The sequence below is a fragment of the Cygnus olor genome, chromosome 6 (assembly GCF_009769625.2).
Source record: "Cygnus olor isolate bCygOlo1 chromosome 6, bCygOlo1.pri.v2, whole genome shotgun sequence".
In the NCBI taxonomy this organism is placed as follows: Eukaryota; Metazoa; Chordata; class Aves; order Anseriformes; family Anatidae; genus Cygnus; species Cygnus olor.
In genome coordinates, this window is record NC_049174.1 from 1,555,974 (window position 1) to 1,576,871 (window position 20,898).

Below are 20,898 nucleotides of genomic sequence, written 5' to 3' on the forward strand. Positions count from 1 at the left end.
TAATAGAAGGCATGCATTTGTACCTTTAGATGAGCAGCAAGTCTGAATCATGTTCTTTGCCCCTTGTGTGTCATCCCATGCACCTGTCTGTTCCCTGCCACTGAAGTTAGAGAGGGAGGTGAAAGCACTTCAGGCAGACCACATTCAGTAGCAGTGGCTGCCTGTTGACAGGTGGCATGTGCCAGTTCTCGTTCTATGAAGTTCAGTCGCCTGGTTATGCTGCATTCACTAGGGAGAAATAACGTTTGTGGTCACTAGTCCACACTTAATCTTTTGGTGTTAAACTGTATGAAAATGTCTTTTGCAGGAGGGGAAATTGACTGTGTCGATAAAGATGGTAACACTCCTCTGCATGTGGCTGCAAGATATGGACATGAGCTTTTGATTAACACCCTCATAACCAGCGGAGCTGATACTGCCAAGTAGGTGGCTGAGACAGAGCTGTTTCTAATGGTCAAGTGTTATGTCCAATGCCAGGAACCACAGTTACTCCTCAGTTCCTGAAGTATGGAGGTTAAAATGGATAAACGTATTCGTACTACACTTCAATGGGTGACATGGGACTAAAGTATGAATGGTGGTGCAGGTGGAAGGGAAGGAAGCCCTGCTAAGCTCTTATTGTGCACAGTTATGTGGTTGCAGGTAGTGCCAGTACTGCTTTTTCCTGAAGCTTTGATGTGGCACATGGACATAAAATGTACATGAAGTATGTATGTATAAAGTGTATCTTGATCACAGGTATTCCAGCAGGAATGTAGCAAAGAGTTTGTATAGGAAACATCGTTCGGAAAAAAATTTCAAGTGCCTTCAGAGGGAACTGTACGCATATGCCCTAGAATTTAAGTTAGTCTAATAGTGGCCTATCGTACACCATGACTATTCTGTTATTTCATATCTTTCATATGCCATAGAATAATCAATAGAAATGCAGTATTGCAAAGCAGATGTTACTAAGCCTGATCTCAGTATAACTGTAGAGCTTGCCTTGGTTTTGCATGGTTTCTGATAGCCAGATGGCTGAAATAATAAGACTGATTTTATTTGGTTCGTGGGGCTTTGTTGAATAGAGGGGTAATGAGTTGAAATTGGACACAAATTTCTAAATGTTGTTAGTGTTTTCTTCTTTGGTTCAGCTTTTTTTTTCTTTTGTACTTGTGTCAAGACTGCACCCACAAATAGACAGTTACTATAGTCCCAAACATTGGGAGGTGCTTGATTTTTAAGAGTAGTTGAGTATTCATAATTTATATTCAGGTTCTTATAGTCCATCAAAAAGAAAACAGCAAACCTGAAGGTAAAATAAGGGGTTTAAAAACAGAGTAATATCATGCCATGAGAGATACCTATACTGGATGTTTTTAGCAGATTCTGATTACATAAATATGTTTTCAGCTATTAGCTGCACATCTCCAAAATAAAATTTAGGAGTCTTCCACCTAGAATGCACTGTAGAAGTGAATGACTCCTCTTGACTTACCTCGATAGAAAAACCTGATTGCAGATGTAAATGTGCTGGTTTTAGTTTTGAAAATACTTGCAGCTCTTTCTGTTTGTTTGCTTGAGCCTGTTAAAGGAAGTGACACTTTTGCCCATGTTCGTATATCAAATATGACTATCGCCATGCAATCTCAGAAGGTGGAACAGATCTTCAGTTGTCATGGATAATGAAATTCCACAGGCTTCAGCTAATGTTACTGGATTCTGTTAACATAGCCTATATGAAGATCTTGGTGTCTAAATAGATGTGTATTTTTGCTAGCTCTTTTGACAGTACAGTAAGTCTCAGTCTGCCTCTTTTCTTGAGGCTTCAGGGTAAAATGAGATGCTATGGGATAGCCCCTCTTGGACTCAAGGTTATCCGGTTAGAAATTTCTATTTTGCACTTGGGTGACTTGAATATTGATCAAATAAATTACTTCTACCAGCACCAGAAATAAGTGAAGGGAGATAACCAGAGATACCAGGCAGATCCAAGTGATGCTATTGTGCTTGGCAAGGAGCGTTGAAACACTGGGAATGGGCTTTTATATGTATTGCACATGAATAGCTCTAGCTGAGCTCCTCAAACTGGTTTTGAAAGACAGAATTCAACATGTTAGCAACAACTGCAAACAGCTCAGTTAGTCTTTGAGGCAATTGCATTTTAAGGAGAGTGTGTGTAAGTGATGGGAGGAACCCGTGTGATCAGTGCTGTAGAAGTGTGACTGGCTAGCAGATGTGCAGAGTGTATTTTGATGGAAACCAGCCAAAACATGTACTGGGTGGAAATCTGGACCTAAAAGAAGAAAAATATTGCTCGAGATAGCTAGATGGAGGAGGAGGAAGAGATGGAGGGAAATGGGTGTAGAAGCAATGTGTATACGGAATGTCCAATGTTCGCTTAAATAAATGAGTCCACAGCTAAAAAATGCAACCTGCTTATACAGATGCAGCAGCTTGATGAAGCTTGTGCTGCTTCCTTTTAAAGAGCAGACTGACAGATCATCTTTCAAGAGATTTAATCCATGATGTAGAAAATGATACTGGCAAAAGAATATTTGTGCAGCGCCTAAAGTCACTCTTTAATGTAGTGAAGCAGCAAGGAAGACAAATTTAATGTGAAGACAGAGGAAGGATGGGCCTGTGGATTCTGGAAGGAATGAGGTTGTTAAAAACAACCCCAAATTTGTTAAATACACATGTATAAAATTTTGGAGAGAACAAGATATCCTTATAAATATCCAACCACTTCTTTGTCTAAAGCATGATAAGCAATTATGATTTATGGTGAATCCTGCAGAGAAAAAAAAAGTTCCTTTGTCTTTGGTCTGGATCTAAAATCCTCTTCCATGAGGTGATCACTCTCGTTCATCTACCAGTTGTCTTACAGAGAGGAATCCATCTGCAGTTGTTCAAGAGTTTGTCATTTTTCAAAAATGTATTGGCTGGAGCAGTCAGAAGATAATAATCTTGTTGAGATAGTTGGTTACACAGGCTCTGTGTTTATATGCACTTGGAGGACTGCTTAATGGTATTTCTAGAATAACAAGATGCTAATTGCAAATCAATGCTCAACAACAGAAGCCAAGATGTCCAAACCCAGAAGTCTTCTAAGACAGTAGACAGTGGCATGGTTAGGGTCTGAACTGGGATGATTTGCTAATGTTAATAAAAGCTGCTGAGTGTTTGGCTTGTTTAAGAACTATGTGGTTGCCTGATACAGGTTTAGCATAAGGATAGGTGTCTACTTTTTTTTGTTTTGTTTTTGTTTAACCCAGTATGTCTGCTCAGAGGAGTTTATAGTGTAATTGAAAAGGAGGGTCATGTATTAAAGGGGGGGGGAGTGAAAGAGCATGTGACGACAGTAGCTGGAGCAAGCAGGATTAGATGATTAGTTATTAGTATGTGGGAGGAAAACCCTAAAGGGGTGTCATGGCACCCTAAAGGAAAATGTGAAAAAGAATCATTGGCTACACTAGCCCCAGGGGAGAGGGAAGAAGGGGAGGCTTTGAAAACCCAAGCAAGTGTTACCTAAGGGACATTTACTGCAGTAAAAATGGATTTCAGAAATAATACTAAAAAGCTTTTGGCGTTTACTTTTGCCCCTCAGAATGGCCATTGTGGTATGTTTAGCTGATGCAGAAATATGTGCATCCTATGCTGGGAGATTGATTCTTAGCAGTGTCTGCTCCCTTGCTTTCGCCTTTACCTTAGCTTTAATCTCCCATTTTTAGAAACCTTCCTACCACATTCTGTTCAAAGCATAATGCCAAGATTTTTCTGTATCAGAATATTTTTAATTCATGAGAAGGATGGTAAGGAAATACAGATAAAATTAACAAGGCAGGAAGAATTTTCCTTAAAAAGGATCAAAAATGCTGCCTTCATGGAAGGACCTTTTCATCTGCTGTGTTTATATGCCACCTGTATTGTTACATGACCTCGTCTAATGAGGCTGTTGTGCCTTTCAGGTGTGGGATCCACAACATGTTCCCTCTACACCTAGCAGCCCTGAATGCTCACTCAGATTGCTGCAGGAAATTGTTGTCATCGGGTAAGTAAACCAAGCCAAGCGGCATCAGTGGAGCTCAGTAATGTGTGTCCGTGCTGCTTACAGCCCCTTTATACCCATTGTTGTGAATTGTTCAAATGAAATACTTCCTTTGCTGCTGCCTGGTGTGGTGTACGGAGTGTGCGAGGCTTTCCTAACAGCATGCTGGTAATTCCTTGCATACTGTATTGTTCATGCCCAAAGCCCTTTTCTCCTGGTAGGCAAAGAGAGTTTATATTAATTCACTGGGAAGAGGGAGAAAATTTAGGATGCTTTTCCAAATTTTAAGCATGCAAGACACAATTTTTTTCCCTCTCCTCAAAGAAGTAATTGACAAAATTATCTCCTTGAAGCCCATACTTGCACAGGTATTTGCATCTTGTTGGCATGCTGTATCTTAATTACAGCTAAAGTATGTTTTTGAATTTGGCCAGAGTAAAGGCTGGCCAAAGTTCTGCATGCGCAAGAGGGGAAATTAGTGAAGGTGTAGTCTATGGAGAGCGGTCCCAGGATCCTTACCAGAGCCCAAAGCAAAAGCAGCAGGAGTCTGCTGACACAACCATTTCAAAAGAGGCAGTAATAAGCCAAATCCTAAATATTTTTTTTCTAGGCAAGAGTTTGTGTGAGTTTAAGAAACAAACAAAAAACCCAATCGAAAAAAAAATAAACAAAAACCAAACAAGAAACACACAAAAAAGACTAACAAGGCAGATCAATTTTTTTCCTAGAAAAGTATTTCATTACTCAACACACAAAATCTCCTACAACTACTTTTTTCCATAAGCTTGAGTCATCTAAGTGATAAAAAAGTGTGAAAAATGATAATTCCCTACCACATTACAGTAAACCTAGGTATGTGTTGGTCTTGACCATCAGATCAGGAAGGGAAAGAAAGCTCTGGGTGACCACTGACAGACTTATAGTTTGGCCTTGTGCATTTTCATGACTATCCCTGCATGCTCCTGCAAGCTTCTTTCAAAAAACTAAACCTAAACCCACACACAATAGAAACTACCCTATTTCATGCTCAGGCTGACTGTAGTTTTTCTCATCTCTTCATGTTTTCTGTCTCCATGTCCTGCTGTCATAGTTATCTCAATAAGTATCTAACTCCTGAATGCCTGTCATGTGGTTTTAAATAGGGATGTGGTGCAGAGCTGGATGCGGAACTAAATTCTTGTTGACTTCACAGCTCTTTTTATAGAGCTGCCAAAGTGGAGCAGCCGCTCACTGTTTCCGTGACAACCTCTTTCTGACTGTAGTTGCTTGCGTTCTGTTTTTTCTAACTAACTGATTTTTCTGTCTCTGCAATGTTTCTTGTGGTTTAACTAGGACAAAAGTATAGCATAGTGTCCTTGTTTAGTAATGAGCACGTGCTGTCTGCAGGCTTTGAAATAGACACCCCTGATAGTTTTGGAAGGACATGCCTCCACGCTGCCGCTGCAGGAGGGTGAGTAGTTGTGATTGTAGCTGTTACAAGTTATTTTTTGCTTTCATCGCAGATTTGGTGCAAGCCAGTTTGTCTGTGCCATCCACAGATGTCAAATTCTGGTCACTTGAGGTTGTATTTTGCCACTGCTCTCATGCACACATTGCTTGCAAAGCAAAGGAGGTGGTCTGAAAGGACTCCTCTAAAACAGACAGCTGGGTTGTGATTGAAGCATGAGTTTCAGACGTAGGGTAAAGCTTCCTTTTTGTGCCCATGTGAAGACTGCTTCAGCTTTGGGTTGGAGTGCTGTGTACTCACCCAGATCGGTTTATTGCCATAAGAGTTGCTGAGGACCAGTAGTGAGCAGAAAAGTGTCAGCTCCTAAAGCAAAGCAGAGTAAGGAGAAGGAGCTGTGGCTCCTGGGATGCTGCTGCCAGGGCAGTTATTCCCAGCCTCCTCCGTTGGTCTATATTCTTGCCTCAAAACACAACAGTGTCCTTGAGGCAGCAACCCTGGAGTCCAAATGCAGCTCTCCCTCCCAATTTTCAGGTACAAGTTTAAAAGTTCTTAAAACAACAACACAAAGATCACCAAATCAGAAAGCCAAAGACTTACCCTTTCAGAATGATACATTCCTGATGAGTGCTGGGAGCATCTTTCAGGAAGTTGCTTTTCTTCTTGGTGAATCAAAATAGATGTATCACAAAATTTTCGTAATTCCAGACACCTAATGAAATTGATCTGAATACTGTTTTTATTATTCTTACGGTATTTTTCTTGTTGATACTTGTCTCCTGTTATTAATAGAGGAGGTATGATTGTTGCTTGGATTGAAATTATTATAGTACACTTCAGATGCTACCTCTTCAATAAGGCTGCACTCAAAAGGAATAATAAAAACAACCTGGAAGTCCAAAAGATAACGAAAGAGAGGCTTCATAAGAAGCAAAAGTAGTTTATGAAAATAAGTCATATTTTTCCAGTGGTTTACTACAATTGTCATCACTAACAAGTATTTTTATTTTTAGTATGTTGTGGTGAGTGTTTTGAAGTTATTTTATGCAATAGCAGTTTAGAGTAGGGATGAACACATGCCAACATACCGCATCCTGCCATTTTTTTCCCTGGAGCTGGAGCTATGCAAAAAGCATTTATTTATTTTTTTCCCCTGACACATGCCTGTTTCTCTCATTACATTAATGGGAGTTGTATGGGTATGTAGAAAACAACATACTTCAAAGGTCTGCTCATCTGGTTGTGAGCAGAAATGATTTATTGCCCCTGTTAATGAAAAAGAAGTCTTGGAAAGTGCTATGCTTCTTCACGTCACTTTCTGGCTTGGGGTCATACATTTATTCTCCTAAATTACAAAATGTATTAAAATTTAGCTGCTATATTTTCCATTAAAAATCACCTGGCTTTAAATGACACAAAGAAGCTGTGTTGAATTCTTTGGACAGGTAAAAAAAAACAATGGAGCCTAACTCAACCACTTATATAAATGCAATTTAAATATGACAATCATTTTAAATACTTATGCCCCTTATTCAGCAATGCATTTAAAGACATGCTTAAATCTATCATGCATCAACAAATTATATGAAAATGAACCTAAATGTAAGTCTTGTAATTGAATCTCACTAAAGTAAGCAGGATTTTAGCACAGTGCTTACTGTTGAATGCTTTTCTAGAAGGGGGTGGATTTTGTTAAATGTCACCTCTTCATTATTAGACTGACATTTTATGAGCTAGCAACAACTTTAAAAGCGCTCTCATAAAATAGCATTTCAGTGTGGGAAGCATTAGAGTACAACTCCCTTTGAAAATCTCCAAACACACTGAGTTCAGATCATATTTACTGCTTTTTCTTTGGAAAAAATATTTATTTTTCTTCTGCAGAAGAGAAGTCTGAGGTTTTGTAGAAACAAAGGAAATTGACTTTTAAACTGTCACTTTCTGTTTATTGTGATTGAATTTCAGGTTGTAGTTGGCTATACCCTGATATTGCACTGCAAATAGTACAATAGTAGAGTAACTTTTTCCCGTTTGGGGATGGGGAGGCAATCAAGATGTAAGCTTCTGCTTTGTTCATGCTTTATTATTATTTTTTACTTCTCTTTTCAGTAATGTTGAATGTATAAAACTCTTGCAAAGCAGTGGAGCAGATTTTAATAAGAAGGACAAATGTGGGAGGTAAGTAAATTATGAGGTTAATTTAAAAAAAATAAAAGGAGAAACTAGCAGTCAAGGAAGAAAGACCACCTCAGTCTGGAAATTTTGTGTTCCAGGAAAAATGACAGGAAAATAAAGTAGGAGTTTGGCTTTCCGTACAGAACTGCTGCTACAGTTATATGCCAGACAGGTGCAGACTTAATTATATACATAAAAGCCATCCCACCCTCTCAAGTTTTATGTTTTAAAAATATCACAGGTGTATTATTTTTTTCCCTTATTGCTTTTCTTATTGCCTGAATTCTTGTGCTGATGTGCCCAAGACAGCGCCCTTGTTATGATAGGAAGGATTGCTGCTATTTGACATGCTTCTTAAGTTTTTTTCCCTTCCGTATGAAGTGTTGCTATGAGTGTTGCTATGCCAGGAATGGATGCAGAGATTTCACTCTTTGATTGCTGCAGAATCTCTCAAGCATTTTGTCATGTGTTTTTTCAACAAGGCAGATGTTTTCCAAAGCAGGTTCCCTAAAACATAGTGGTGGAATTAGAGCAGGGGAAGAGCAGTAGCCAAGCTAATAGCACCATTTGGTTTGGTACATTGTGTTTTGTGTGATAGCAGATTGTGCCATTACACATTTATATATCACTGCTGTGGCCATACAGCCCTGTAATGGTTACATTATCATCCACCCTCAGCTGTGGCAGTGAGGTGCCTAAGCACTGAGCCTGGGTTTCCTGCTGCTTTGAAGCTGTAAATCATGAGATATGCATGCATTTGCAGTTGCTTTAGATCAGTGAGGAAGGGGAATTCAAGTTAACTGTTTGACGGTAACTGCGTTTGAACTCAAGACGCTGCAGAAATTCTCTGTAAATACTGCTGGGGTACCTGTTTTTCAGGCAGAATGTAGTAAAAGCCTTGTCATTATACTAATGTAAATGAATTACAGCTGAAAGGTTCCAGCATGGCTCGGGCACTGTGGATGGTACTTCCTGGTAGAGGGACAGCAGTGATTATTATTCATATCCTTTCAATATACCCAGTAGAAGTGTCAGATATGTAAATAGAAATTAAGATATTCTTCTGTCCCATTTAAATGAACCAGGTTCAAAAATGAACTATACTCTGACTGTTTTTTTTTTTTTTTTAAACAACTTCCACCAAATTGAAAGTAGATGATTTTAGGGGATGAATGAATTTAAATTAGTCAAGGATTTCTGTGTAGCAGAGGGAGACTTCGCGAGTTTCAGCCCTGCTGGAAATTGTTCTGACAATGTGAGCTCCCTCTGAATGACATTCAGGCTTTGAAGTGGGTGTGCTGAGCATGTGGCATGCTGAATTTTCCCGCACAATGAATCTTTTCTTGGGCTTTGGAATTTGTCAGTGTGATGGGATGCCCCCACATCTCTGTCTCTGTCGCAGTCCACCTCTGGTGCTGCTGAGCCTGCCTATGCCAAGACGATTTTGGAGCTGTGTACAAACTGTAGTTTCATTGTCTGGAGCGGGGTTGCCTCTGTGGGGTAATTCTGAGCAGCTGAAGCTAGTCAAAGTGAACAACTGGAGCTGAGCCTTCGCAGAGGCATGTTTGACTACTGATACATGTCCCCAGTCATGTTGAGCAGTGCTGCACAGCAGGTGGATTATCAGGCTGCAGAGAAACCAAACTTAATTCCGTCCAATGGACAAAGAAGCTTTTAAAGTGTTGACTGTGCATAATAAAAAATATAAAAGCATAATAATGCTATGCAAAGTCAGCCTTAAAAAGAGTTTATATGTGTATTATTATATAAACAGGAAAAAAAAGAAGGCAACTGTAAGGGAGGGGATAATAAAGCCTGGGTCGGTTGCTCTGTTCAGTTGGTACAGCCCTGCCTGTTGTAAAGTGTGTGTAAGATCCATTTCCAATTGTTTTTTTCCTAAAAAGTATATTTTAAGTACCTTGAGTTAGAAAAAGCTTAGTCTGCTCCCATGTGGGAATATTTTTGAGACAGGAGAAACACATTGTGTGTCTCCAGACCATGGGTTTTGTTTTCTTCTCTGGGGGATATTAGGAGAGGGATTTACTTTGGAGTTATAAAGTGGTGAGAACTATAGCTGTGCTTTATGTATGCTTTATATATATATATATATATATATATATACACTTATATATGTATTTCTCTCATCATGGGCAGTCATCCCCACTAAGTAAGATGCTGCGAGGGATGTCCTCCTCTTCTCTGCCTCCCAGCTGGAGGCACATAGTGGTGTACGCAGAGCAGCAGCAGCAGATCTCACTGGGAACAGGTTGTTTGCAAGATGCAGATTTTGGATCTCTTTGCCACTAGGCTTGGTAGGAGCACCAAAACTTCCTAATAACACAGTAATTTGTTCAATTTGCATAACTTTGCATTTCATTAGAGGAACATAAGTTGCTGGTATTGACTTGCTGGAAATCTGTAGGAATACAGCAGTTAAGATTTATCGTTATCCCTGGCAGTGCATGCTGGAATATGAGGTAACAAATTGTCGCTTGTGTTTCAGGACACCTTTGCACTATGCAGCTGCAAATTGTCATTTCCACTGTATTGAGACACTGGTGACAACCGGAGCCAATATTAACGAAACAGATGACTGGGGGCGCACCCCTTTGCACTATGCTGCTGCTTCTGACATGGACCGAAAGTAAGAGAACCTATTTTTATTCTTTATTTAAAGTGTTTTGCCAAATCAGTGTCATTCTGCTCTCCTCATGATGCTATGCCATTTGAACCAAAAAACGGATTTTGTTAGCAAAGGAATTTCTCTCAGATGTATGCGTAACTCCACAGTGAATTGCTCTGACTATAAGCCAGATCCCTAGATGATGTGAAATCTCAGCTCTACAGTTTACCTTTCATGTAACGCACAGTTTTGCAGCCTCTCTGTCGTAATGAACTATTTTACAAACATTCTGTCTTCTGTTTTCCTCTGTGTAGTTGCCTCACTAAAGGAAGCTCAGAGAGTTTTCCATATCTGCTTTGCAAGGCCGTCAAAAAGGGTGGGAGAAGAGGCAGCAGGAGGAGAGGTTTTCCCAGAGGGACTGCAGTGACAAACATCTGGCCATTCTGACATACTTTTTGGCAAAGATGGGATAGATCCTACCGATCTGTCTCTCCACTGTCAGAGCTGATAAAAACACACACCCTCTCCAAATAGGCTGCTCTTTAGAGACTAAGAGGAGAGAGGCCTGGGGAATATCCTTCGGCAGAATGCAAAGCTGTTCTTTTGAGAAAAGTTTGGAAGGCGGAAAACAGCTGCAAAACTTAAAAATCCTGTGGTTACTGACTGCAGTTTCTGATTCCCAGTTAGTTGCATGTTTTCATAATCTCTTCCCTATAACATACTGTATAAAACAGGCCCAATTATCCTGTTAGCGCTCTCTTAAAATTGTTAGTGACCTGTATTTATTTTAGGTTATCCCATGCTTATCTGCCTCTTTACTTCAGATTCTAAGGAACTATTTTTGGTTGCTAATATGCAGAGGTCTGAATTAAAGGGGGAAAAAAAAGTGTGGCACATTCACAATAGAATACCACCTCAGAGCCACTTCAGACTTCTCCTTAACCTTGTGGTAGAGGTTTCGATACCATACTTGAACATCAATAGCTTCCTCATCATTTGTTTCATTTGCCATGATAATACTGATATGAAAAATGTCTTCACTATCAACCTCAAACCTGAACAGTGCTGGGAAGAAGGCAGCAGGCTCTTCAAAGGACCGTTCTTGGCATTACAAGCAGAGTAGTCTTACATGAAGGCTTTCAGCACTGACTGTTTCTAAATCTGTCTTGCCAGGGTGAGGTCTTACTCAGGACTTTGAGAATTGTAATTCAGTGTACGTTTTTCTGCTTCTGACTTTTTATAGGTGATGCTCCTGCATGTAAACAAGCTCTTGGTTAACTTAAGGATGTAGCTAATTCTATTGGTAATGGAAAAAATAAAATAAAAATTTAACCATATTCTGAACATTGGCCTGAATATGTGACCTTTATTTGCCCCCATAATCCAAACATAAATTGATTCTGATGTGGTGATGTTGTCTTATTAAATTTTCCAGTTTGAGATGTTGTAGAAGTCGTCTTGTTGCATAGATGAAATGTTATTTGCAGTCCATGATTTTATAGGACAGCTTTTTTTTTTTTTCTTCTGAATGACAAAGATCTCCCAAGATCAGACAGTGTTAGTCCAAAGAATATTCAAAATCATTTAACTTTGGGCATGGGCAGTTAATGAGCAGATAGAAGTCTTGGCACAGCAAGGTAGTTGTACTGTTTCAGCTATTCTGGTAACTCTTTTTACTTATGGACTTCAAAAAAATACCCCTTCTGCAGTGGAAATTGCAAAAGCATTTTCCTTAAACAGATTATTCAAGTTTCTGAATATGTGTTTTTTTTCCAGATCATGGCTTATTCTGTTCACGGAATCCTATATTGGGATCTCACTGATTTTTAGTTAACAGAAAGCAGATGCATATAGGGCTTTCATATGTTATATGAGATGTTCGAAATCCTGTTCAGTACACAGGTGTCTTCTATGGCTTTTCTGAGCTTTGACTAACTATCTTGATTCAACATAACACACAAGGACTATCCATGAGCTTACAGTGTTAACATTCAGGGGGAGGTTGTTTTTTTTTTTTTTGATTGATAAATAAGTTTTCCTTATGAGTCAGTGCCCATCAGACAGACCCTGGATTTGTGGAACAATCCATTACTGTTGGCACCCACAGGAAGAATATAAAATCTCAATAATAGAAATGGAAAATAGCATGATAAGGAAAGAATGTACTGTTCTGCATTGTGCGGAATCAAATTTGGAATATGCGTGTTATATATGGATTGAAGTCAGCAAACAGTCCTCCTTACAGGCCTTTCAAGGTACTGATCTGTCCTGTTCATTGAAGTTTGGAAGCATGTGTTGGTCTTGGTGGCCAAGCAAGTTCATAATCACAGTCTGACTGTAAGGTCACAAATCACAATCTTCATCCATTTGGCTGGGGAGCAGAGATGCCACAAATGATCCAGGTGTGCAGGAGTGTGAAGACATGCTGAGCTCTTAGAAGAATCTAAAGAATCTGACCAGGCATTTGAGAATCTGAGGCAACATCTCACGGTGTTGCCAAGATATGTCACAGAAAGTGAGGAGAGTCAGCAACACAGCTAAAGCATATTCAAGATAGGTACTAATACTGAAGTAGTCTAAAGTTTCCCAGTGCTCTGAATCTTTAATGTTACTAGCAAGTCATTGTAGGAAGCAGCAAGCTGTGGTAATCCTGAATTCCTCTCTGCAATGGGAACAGAACAGAACACACAACATTGCTGTAGGAGAGTTGGAAGGATTCTGGAAAGTAATGAGCAAACTGTTTCTGATAGAAACCAGAATTTTCTTTCCCTTTTTTTTTTTTTTTTTTTTGGCATTGACTGGCAGGATGATAAACTGCCATGTTGTAGTTGTCTCCATTGCTTGCTGCAGACCCATGTAGTACGCTCATTAAATTTACGTAAACTTATTTTTTTTTTTTACTGTTGGCTGAAGGAGGTCAACTCCTTGCAGAGGAGATTGGGGATGGGTGGCAGACTGCATCAAAATCATTCATATTTTGAAAATAAGCTGCATTTTTCTGTTGTTTATGCTCAGAAGAAAGAATATTTTAGGTAACTCCCATGAAAATGCTGAAGAACTTGAAAGAGCCAGTGAGATGAAGGAAAAAGAAGCTGCATTGTAAGTTTGGTATCAATAAAGAAGTTAAACTTCGTTTCTGGAGAAAGATGCTGCTTTGCACTGCAGTTTACACTCTGCTTTTGCTCTTTCATTGCTCTGCTAAACACAGTGCTTGGCTTTAATGAGGGCTAACCTAAAGAAAAAAGCTCTATGCTTTCCTCTGTGTGCATATTCCCTAATATTTCTGCTTCTGTGCTTGTTGCTCTTTTTTAATTGAAAATACACTGCTTCAGTAATTTAATAATTCTTTTGTACCATGCACTGCCTTATTTTAATGCTTTGCACTGAGTGTCTATGTTGCAAAGAGAAGTCAATCAATGGCTTCCTCAATTTATTTGCTTGGATTAACATTTTCATCTAGATGCATATTGATTATTATTTTTTGTTTTAAAAATACCCTTTTTCATATGGCAGCCATATATTCACTATGAATTACAAGGTATTGAAGAAAGTAATAGTAACAAAATGATAATATCTTGATGGAATAAGAAAAAATGTTAACAGCTATGGAGAACATATGGGATGCTTTGAAAAATACGATTTAAAAATGCAAACAAAGAGGAAAATACATTAATATACATACATACCAGGAAATTAACTCAGTGAAGTCCAATTTTTCAGCTTGCCATAGTATATAGCTGCAAGCCAATGTTGTGGTCTGTGAGTTTTTGCATAAAATAACAGTAGTTCTAGCTCTTTCAACTTAGTTGTTTACATTATGGTACAGGGTTGTGACTTTCAGGCTTTGTAATAGAAGACCAATTTGGAATCTGGAATAGCAGCAAAGGTTGGGTTTAAGATGGTTTTTAATGAATTGTTTTTGATTGTTTTTAATCCCCACTCAAAAATGAGTGGGGATTTTCTGGTTAAAAAAATGGTGAATGTGATGAAGAGGAGGGCAACCTGTAAATGATTTGAGGTGCGGTTTAAAACACAGAATTAACTGCCTGACTGCCTGTCTGCAGTGCCACTCCTAGTTGCAGTGAGGACTAAATCTGTTAAATAGAGTGAGTTAAACTCATGAATTGTTCACAGGTGTCTGGAGTTCCTTCTACAGAATGATGCCAATCCATCCATCCAAGACAAAGAGGGGTACAACACTGTGCATTACGCTGCTGCATATGGGCACCGGCAGTGTTTGGAACTGGTGAGTGCTCACACAGTTCAGAGGTCTCTATCTGCTGATATGTATGTATACACGTGTGTGTGTGGCTGTCTATATGCTAGTATTGTGAACAGCCCCAAAGGTTACAATTTGAGTTCCTTAGATATTTATAATGCTGTGAAAACCTGCAATAAACTCAGGAAGGTGCAATAAACTCAAATATATGCAACCAGGTGCATCTTAAAAACATGATCATCTTGATAATCCAGTCTTTGTTCAACAAGCTGGTGCTTAAATGTTGAGCTCAAATTACTTTTAACTGTGGTCAAAATGTTCCTAGTGTATGTGCCATAAATAAGGGATAGTTCCCACTGCATGATGGTGTGTGTCCTCTGTAGCTGCCACATTATCAGACTTGCAGACTGCAGAGAGTAAATAGCTTTTGTTAGCTGCATACCTGCAATGCCTTTTAACCTGTAAAGAAATAATAGCAGCATTGTTAAAGTAACCGTCATCAACCTTGTATGCCATGTGTCTGCTTTTTAGTTGTTGTATTTTCATTGTTGTTGCATCAATCAGAAATTGCATCTCATAAGAAGCCAAAAATTTGGGAGATTTATAGTGTGGATTTATAGTAGTTTGGGAGTTGTAAATAAATAGAAGTGTCATGAAAATGGATCTTAACTGAACTGCCTGATATACAGGGTGATCCAATTCTAATTGCTTTTTTTTAAAAAAAAAAGAAGCTATAATTAGAAAATCATACAGAGATCTAGGCCTTAGTAAGACCACTGTGTGCTATTTAGTGTTTTATGTTGTTTGGTTCGTTCTTTCTTTGTCAAACTTTCTTTGTTAAATAGCCAAAGTACTTAATTATTGAGAAGGATTTCTGCACGACACATGCTGCTTTCATACCACATGCATCGGTGCTGTCAGTTACTGCCACCGTTGGGGAAGTCCTGCAGCTGTCCTACCCCAGGGTCACCAGAGCTAGGAACGGCTGCCCTGTAATTAGGGCAGCCCTGGGTCACAATTGCAGGTGGGGCGCTAGGCCTTTTTAGCTCCCACCTGCGTGCACAAATATATTTAGGACACTTAGGGTATCACTGCTCCTTTTTCACTTGTGGCAGCCATTTGGCCTTTCCTTGTTTAGACCCATCTCCTCTCACGTGATTCTGCCCGTGGGGACGGAGCAATACTCTGCTGTGCCTGCTGCGGATTTGGAACAAAAGCAAATGCTTTTGGCATTTGAAGGGCGTATATATAGTCTTCTCTGTGCAGTGTGCAAGCCTATGCTTGTATGCCCACAGCAATGTGTATCACAGCCTTACCCGTGTCTTATCACCAGATTCTTGCATGACTTGTGTGAGCAGAGCTCTCTCTAACAGCATCTTTCAGCCTTCAGATCGTAGTCCCTGTGTGCTGCTGGGTGCAGAGCAGGCACAGAGCAAGGTCTCCTCTTTTCTTATGCTTGCCGCTGGGCATGTTTTCTCACAACATATCAGTTATAGACAGTAACCTGCTATCAAGTCCCAGTGTTACTTAGGCATGCTAGACAAAAGGAAGAACTGGGAGTGCAGCATGTGTCAGAGGTGTTGGTTTTTCTTTAATTTTGAAGGGTGACATGCAAACTGTGGGTGAGACAGCAATGCAGCAAGCGTTCTATATTTGGACAGAGAAATTCAGTGTCTTTCCATGTTAATCCTCCCATATTTGAGACTATAGCTGCAGTATTAAAAATGAAAGCCAAGCATCATTTGCAGAGCTAGAGCCATACAGCTGTTTCGTGTTTCTCAATGAAAGAACATTGCTAGGGATTTTAGCTTTTTGTCTGCAAAGGACCACTTTGTGTACTAGGTTGTATACCTGAGGACCATGGGGTCCATGGGGACCATGATTTTGCCATTGGTATTTAGGGTTTGATAGGCAGCTCATTGTCTCTCTGGAATACAAAAGCTAGATGTATCAAAAAGCATTTGTGCTTGATCAGCAGCAGGACCAAGACTCATCTTTGCACCCACTGTCAGAGTAGCTGACTCTGGTTTTGTTCAATGAGCATTTGTCCCTTAGATCTAGGGAGTTACCAAGTCCCAGGTTTAGTATTTTTTTATATTTGGTAACAGTGACTAACTAATTGATACAGGCATCGCATTTACATTGATTTTTTTTTTCTTCCCCTTATTGCTTTTATCCACAATGGCAAAAAAGCTGGGACCAGCCTCAAAAGGTAATTTTGCTTTGAGCATATTTTTAGTTGTTCTTGCTCAAGGAACAGTGGTAGCCCAGCAACACTAATTCCAGTGTAAATATGTCTGTAGACAGGCAGACATTTTTTGTTTTGGCTTCACACATGCAGTAACCCATAAATTGGTGTCCAAGTGCTAACTTTGAACCACTAATCTGTATCACAGGAACTCTGTCATATGGAATACGCCTTTTGAAATATTTCCAGTCTCTTCTATCCTGAAGAAGAGATTTTTCATGCAGGATTACTGAAATAAAAACATGTTTTTAAGTGTCAAATGAACTTATTTTACTGTTTTATCACTTGGATAAATGCTTTTTAATTTATTATTGGCAACTTATAGTCAAAAATATCTAATAATTATTTTACCTTGTTCCACAAGATGGTTCTTTGTGGGCATAAAACTGTTACAGGAAGAAGAGCATTTCAAATATGGAGCTTTAATTCTGATCAAAACTAAGGCAAAGTGGATGCAACACTGAGTTTGATTTTTATGAGTAATGGTTACTAGTACTTCTGTGTATGCACAATATCGAACTACAGCAAAATGTTAATGAATTTTTCAGTGTTCTAGGACATGTCAAATGTATCAAAGAGATGGTAAGACTAATTTTTTTCTTTCTACTGCCCTTCTGGTTTTTATAACGGGTACCTAAATTAACTTAAATGGTCACATAAAAAAAAAATCTGAAGAAGTCTCTAGTGGAGTTTCCTTAGCTAAGGGTCTGATCTGTGCTTTAAGCACCATAACCTCCTAGCATGACAAAATATTTACACCTTTGAGTACAGTTTGGGAAATGCTGGCTTATCTACAGAAATATATTTTCATTTTTTGGCTTTTGTGGTTCCTGTGAGACCAATACTTTGGGAGGAATTTAGGTAAATTTCTTTGTGGGGAGAGCAGAGGTATTAGGAGAAATAAGGATTAAGAGTGAAAAGGCCATATCCTTTGACCCAAAGAAATAAGGTTTGTGTTTGTGTGTTCAACCACAGAGCCCAGTGCCAGAAGCTGTTTTCTGGAGGACCTTTGGGTTGTCCGGGATGTTAGTGTGGCAGATGCTCTGCAATGAATGACCTGATGTTGCTAAAAAGAGAAGAATGGAAGAAGATTCTTGAATTCTTTCTCCATCTGTAACGAGCCATTCCTAAAGGCTGAGTGGTGGGCATGTGTGCTTGTGAGCAAGTAAAACTCAGTCTCTCTCATCTGCTTTCATACTTCTAAAATATAACCTCGTGTTTCTTTAGATTGGGACTGACTTCTTGGGTGCTCGGTAGTCAGGGATATTGGTCAAGGTTGCTATCTGGTATGTTAGAGCTGATCACATCACCAGACTGCAGTAGTTTGTGGGGGAGTGTATTTTTCATTGAAACAATCTCTTATCACAGAATCCTTGTCAGTGTGGAAAGAGTGAAATTTAAATTGTAATTTCACATTAAACTGCAATCTGGAGGGCCAGTCAGGCACTTCACGCTGGTAAAAATATGTTCCTGTGCAATGTCAGGGCAAACAGAATTAAATGTCTTTCTTCTGTAGTGAAATCTCTTCTCTGACTGTAGGAATTGATGGTTATTTTTCTTTTAATCTGCTCTTCTTTTTATCCCATTAGCAAATGAAATTGACTTTTTGCCTAACAGAAATCAAATTGGCACAGGGGCTAATTCGCTTGAGAATGGGAGGAGAGCATGGTTTAACGGAAAATCATGTCTGAAAGGCAAATTTCAGTCTGTGTGTCTGACTGAAGTAGGTAACCTGAAGATCTGTGTGCACCAGGAAGATTTCCTGGTAACAGGCCCTCACAACTATGCTGTGAAGTTTGAAGAGCAAGAAGACACCTTTTATTAGATCAGCTGTTACCAGTGGGGAAAAAAAGCAATCTATGCCTTCAGATGCTTGCTCCTTAACCTGTGAAGTTGAAATCTCAGACCTCTTAGGTATTTCATGTAGCTACTACTGACTACATGTGTCTCTTATCAACAAGAATTTGCTCATTTATCCATATGAGAGCAGGACGCTGGTAATTAGTGGCGAGTGAATCACAAGTGTGGTTGGGATAGGCATTAAATAGCCTTTTGCCACATGAGGATCTGGCTCAGACACTTGTGCAGCCGCAGCCCCTGGGCCACTTCATGGCCTGAATCTCTTCATTTAGGGGCTATGTTCTGGTTTTCTCCTTTGTGAATATCTCAGTCTCCTTGACTCCATCCTTCTGAAAGGGCAGCATTTTGTCTGAAAGCAGCAGTGATTGCATTTCGTGTGGTGAATGACTGCATAACGAACTCTGTGATGGCTTTTCCTGCATGTCAGCTCTGAATATCTGAGCTGTTATTTCATGTACAGCACAGAAGCTTGATTTTTTTTCTCTCAAGTTAGTTGGTACAGTTAGGAATTCAGATGCTTATTTTCATAAAGAAAGCACCAGTAAAACTCCGAAAATACACAGAACAAGTATTTAAATAAATAGACTCCACATGCACAGAATTCTGAAAACCATATACATATATTTGGACACTCCTTTAAGGAATGAGCCTTTATCAGCACCAGCTGGAGCTGACTGGAGCTGCTGGTATTTGAGGCTTGGTGGTTGTGCATGCAGCTCTCAGTGCACCAGAACCAGAGACCCTTTCTATCAAACCCACTGGCTGTAGACACCCATCCTTACTTTTTTTTCTTAGCAGAGGAAGCTCGAGGTCATTAACTCTAGTGGTTCTAAAAGGAGAATGCAAAAGAAGAAAAGAACTTAAGAACATAATCCTTTGAAAATAACCTTAACAAACCTTCTAATTTCTCTCTGTCCTAGAATCCCCAGATCATGGTAGATTGATTTAATTACTTAAGTTTTGATTTCAGCATTAGTTCAATATGTACCCACTAATAAAACTATCAATAGGAGTAAATATATGCTAGATATGCTGATATATGTTAGCTTATTGGCTTTTTTTTTTTATTGTGCATTTAGGCTTGTTTTTTTCAAAACTATATAATTTTGATCCTAAAAAGGGTTTCTAGGATGCTAATGCTGCTTGTGAACTCTCTGGGAGTACAGGAATTCACCATTTGCTTTGGCACCCTGCTGGCACTTTGGCTTGTAGGATAAGAGTATTGCCTAGCATGTCTGAGGGCTTTTCTGTCTCTGACAGATTTGGTCATTTTTTTAGTTGTTGTTGTGTTTTTATTTTCCGTTCCCGGCGGGGAGAAGCAAAGCACTAACATCTGCTGTCTTTTGACAGAGAGTAACAAGGCCATTGCAGAACTGCAGGGGACAGTTTCCCTTCAGTTTGGAAAGGAGTTGTGGACTTGTGCTGTTCCTCAAGTACCTGTCTGTGAGCGTGTATGTGTGCGTGGTTTTTACATGTAAACGTGTGCAGAATATGATTCTTTCTAATTTACTGAATCCAATGAAAAGGGCATATGGCATTGCATTAGACTGTAGCTCAGGAAGAGCTGTGGGTGCTGGGGTTTTGGGAGTGTAATCAGTCTCTTTTATTCAGTGGAAGATGTTTGCCTGCATGAGCAGACTTTCAAGAAGAAACTGGCACTGGTTTATTGGTATTTGTAGGCTTAAAAAGCAAACTAACTTCATTAAGTAAAGGCTCCCACAGTGTGTATTTTGGATCTCTGTTTTGTCAATTGAATATATCGGTTGTAAACATTCTCGCTGAATATTATTTTCCTCTTTCCCTTCTTCCCATATGAAGTAATGCAACTGGTAGCTATTCACAGGGGCAGTTGTCTCATAGCTTCAGGAGTATTTCAACCATAGGTAGACAGAGTAGAGATGGGTGCATAAAGGATCAGGTCCTGGTTTAGTATTCTGTTTGTGCAATGCTTGCAATGCAATTTATTCCAAAGAAAGAGGAAAACAAGCAAACAGACCCCACAAACACTTGCAGATTGCTATCATAGTTGAGTATGTCATTAATTGTTCTAATTGACGTTTTTAATCAGATTGGAAGCAAAACTCCATTGGATATAGTGAGTAATTGAAAAACAATTGCATGTTGTATATTTGGTTTTTATTTAAACTTCTTACTATTTTGCAAGTGCTTGTATTCACTCTTATAAAGCCTGAAGAAGAAGAATCACTACTCCTAACTGGCATGCCATGTACTTCAAGCAACTGCATGTATGCTGCTTTGGTTTAAGTAGATTTCCTCGTTGTTGCTTACAGGCTCAAGC

General features: G+C 39.3%; 1 protein-coding gene across 12 annotated transcripts in view; it reads left to right on the top strand.

Annotated features, from left to right (window-relative positions):
- Nucleotides 1–20,898, top strand: part of ANKRD44 (ankyrin repeat domain 44) — a 133,853-nt gene that overhangs the window by 83,555 nt on the left and 29,400 nt on the right. For 5 of the 12 annotated variants that reach the window (XM_040562691.1, XM_040562686.1, XM_040562683.1 and 2 more), the window contains exons 10-16: nucleotides 308–422; nucleotides 3,951–4,033; nucleotides 5,417–5,480; nucleotides 7,584–7,652; nucleotides 10,153–10,293; nucleotides 13,291–13,371; nucleotides 14,407–14,518. In XM_040562691.1, coding sequence (XP_040418625.1) covers nucleotides 308–422; nucleotides 3,951–4,033; nucleotides 5,417–5,480; nucleotides 7,584–7,652; nucleotides 10,153–10,293; nucleotides 13,291–13,371; nucleotides 14,407–14,518 — 665 coding nt within the window. Of the gene's footprint in view, nucleotides 1–307; nucleotides 423–3,950; nucleotides 4,034–5,362; nucleotides 5,481–7,583; nucleotides 7,653–10,152; nucleotides 10,294–13,287; nucleotides 13,372–14,406; nucleotides 14,519–20,898 lie in introns of all 12 variants that reach the window. The other 7 variants (XM_040562690.1, XM_040562685.1, XM_040562682.1 and 4 more) reach the window with 2 other exon arrangements.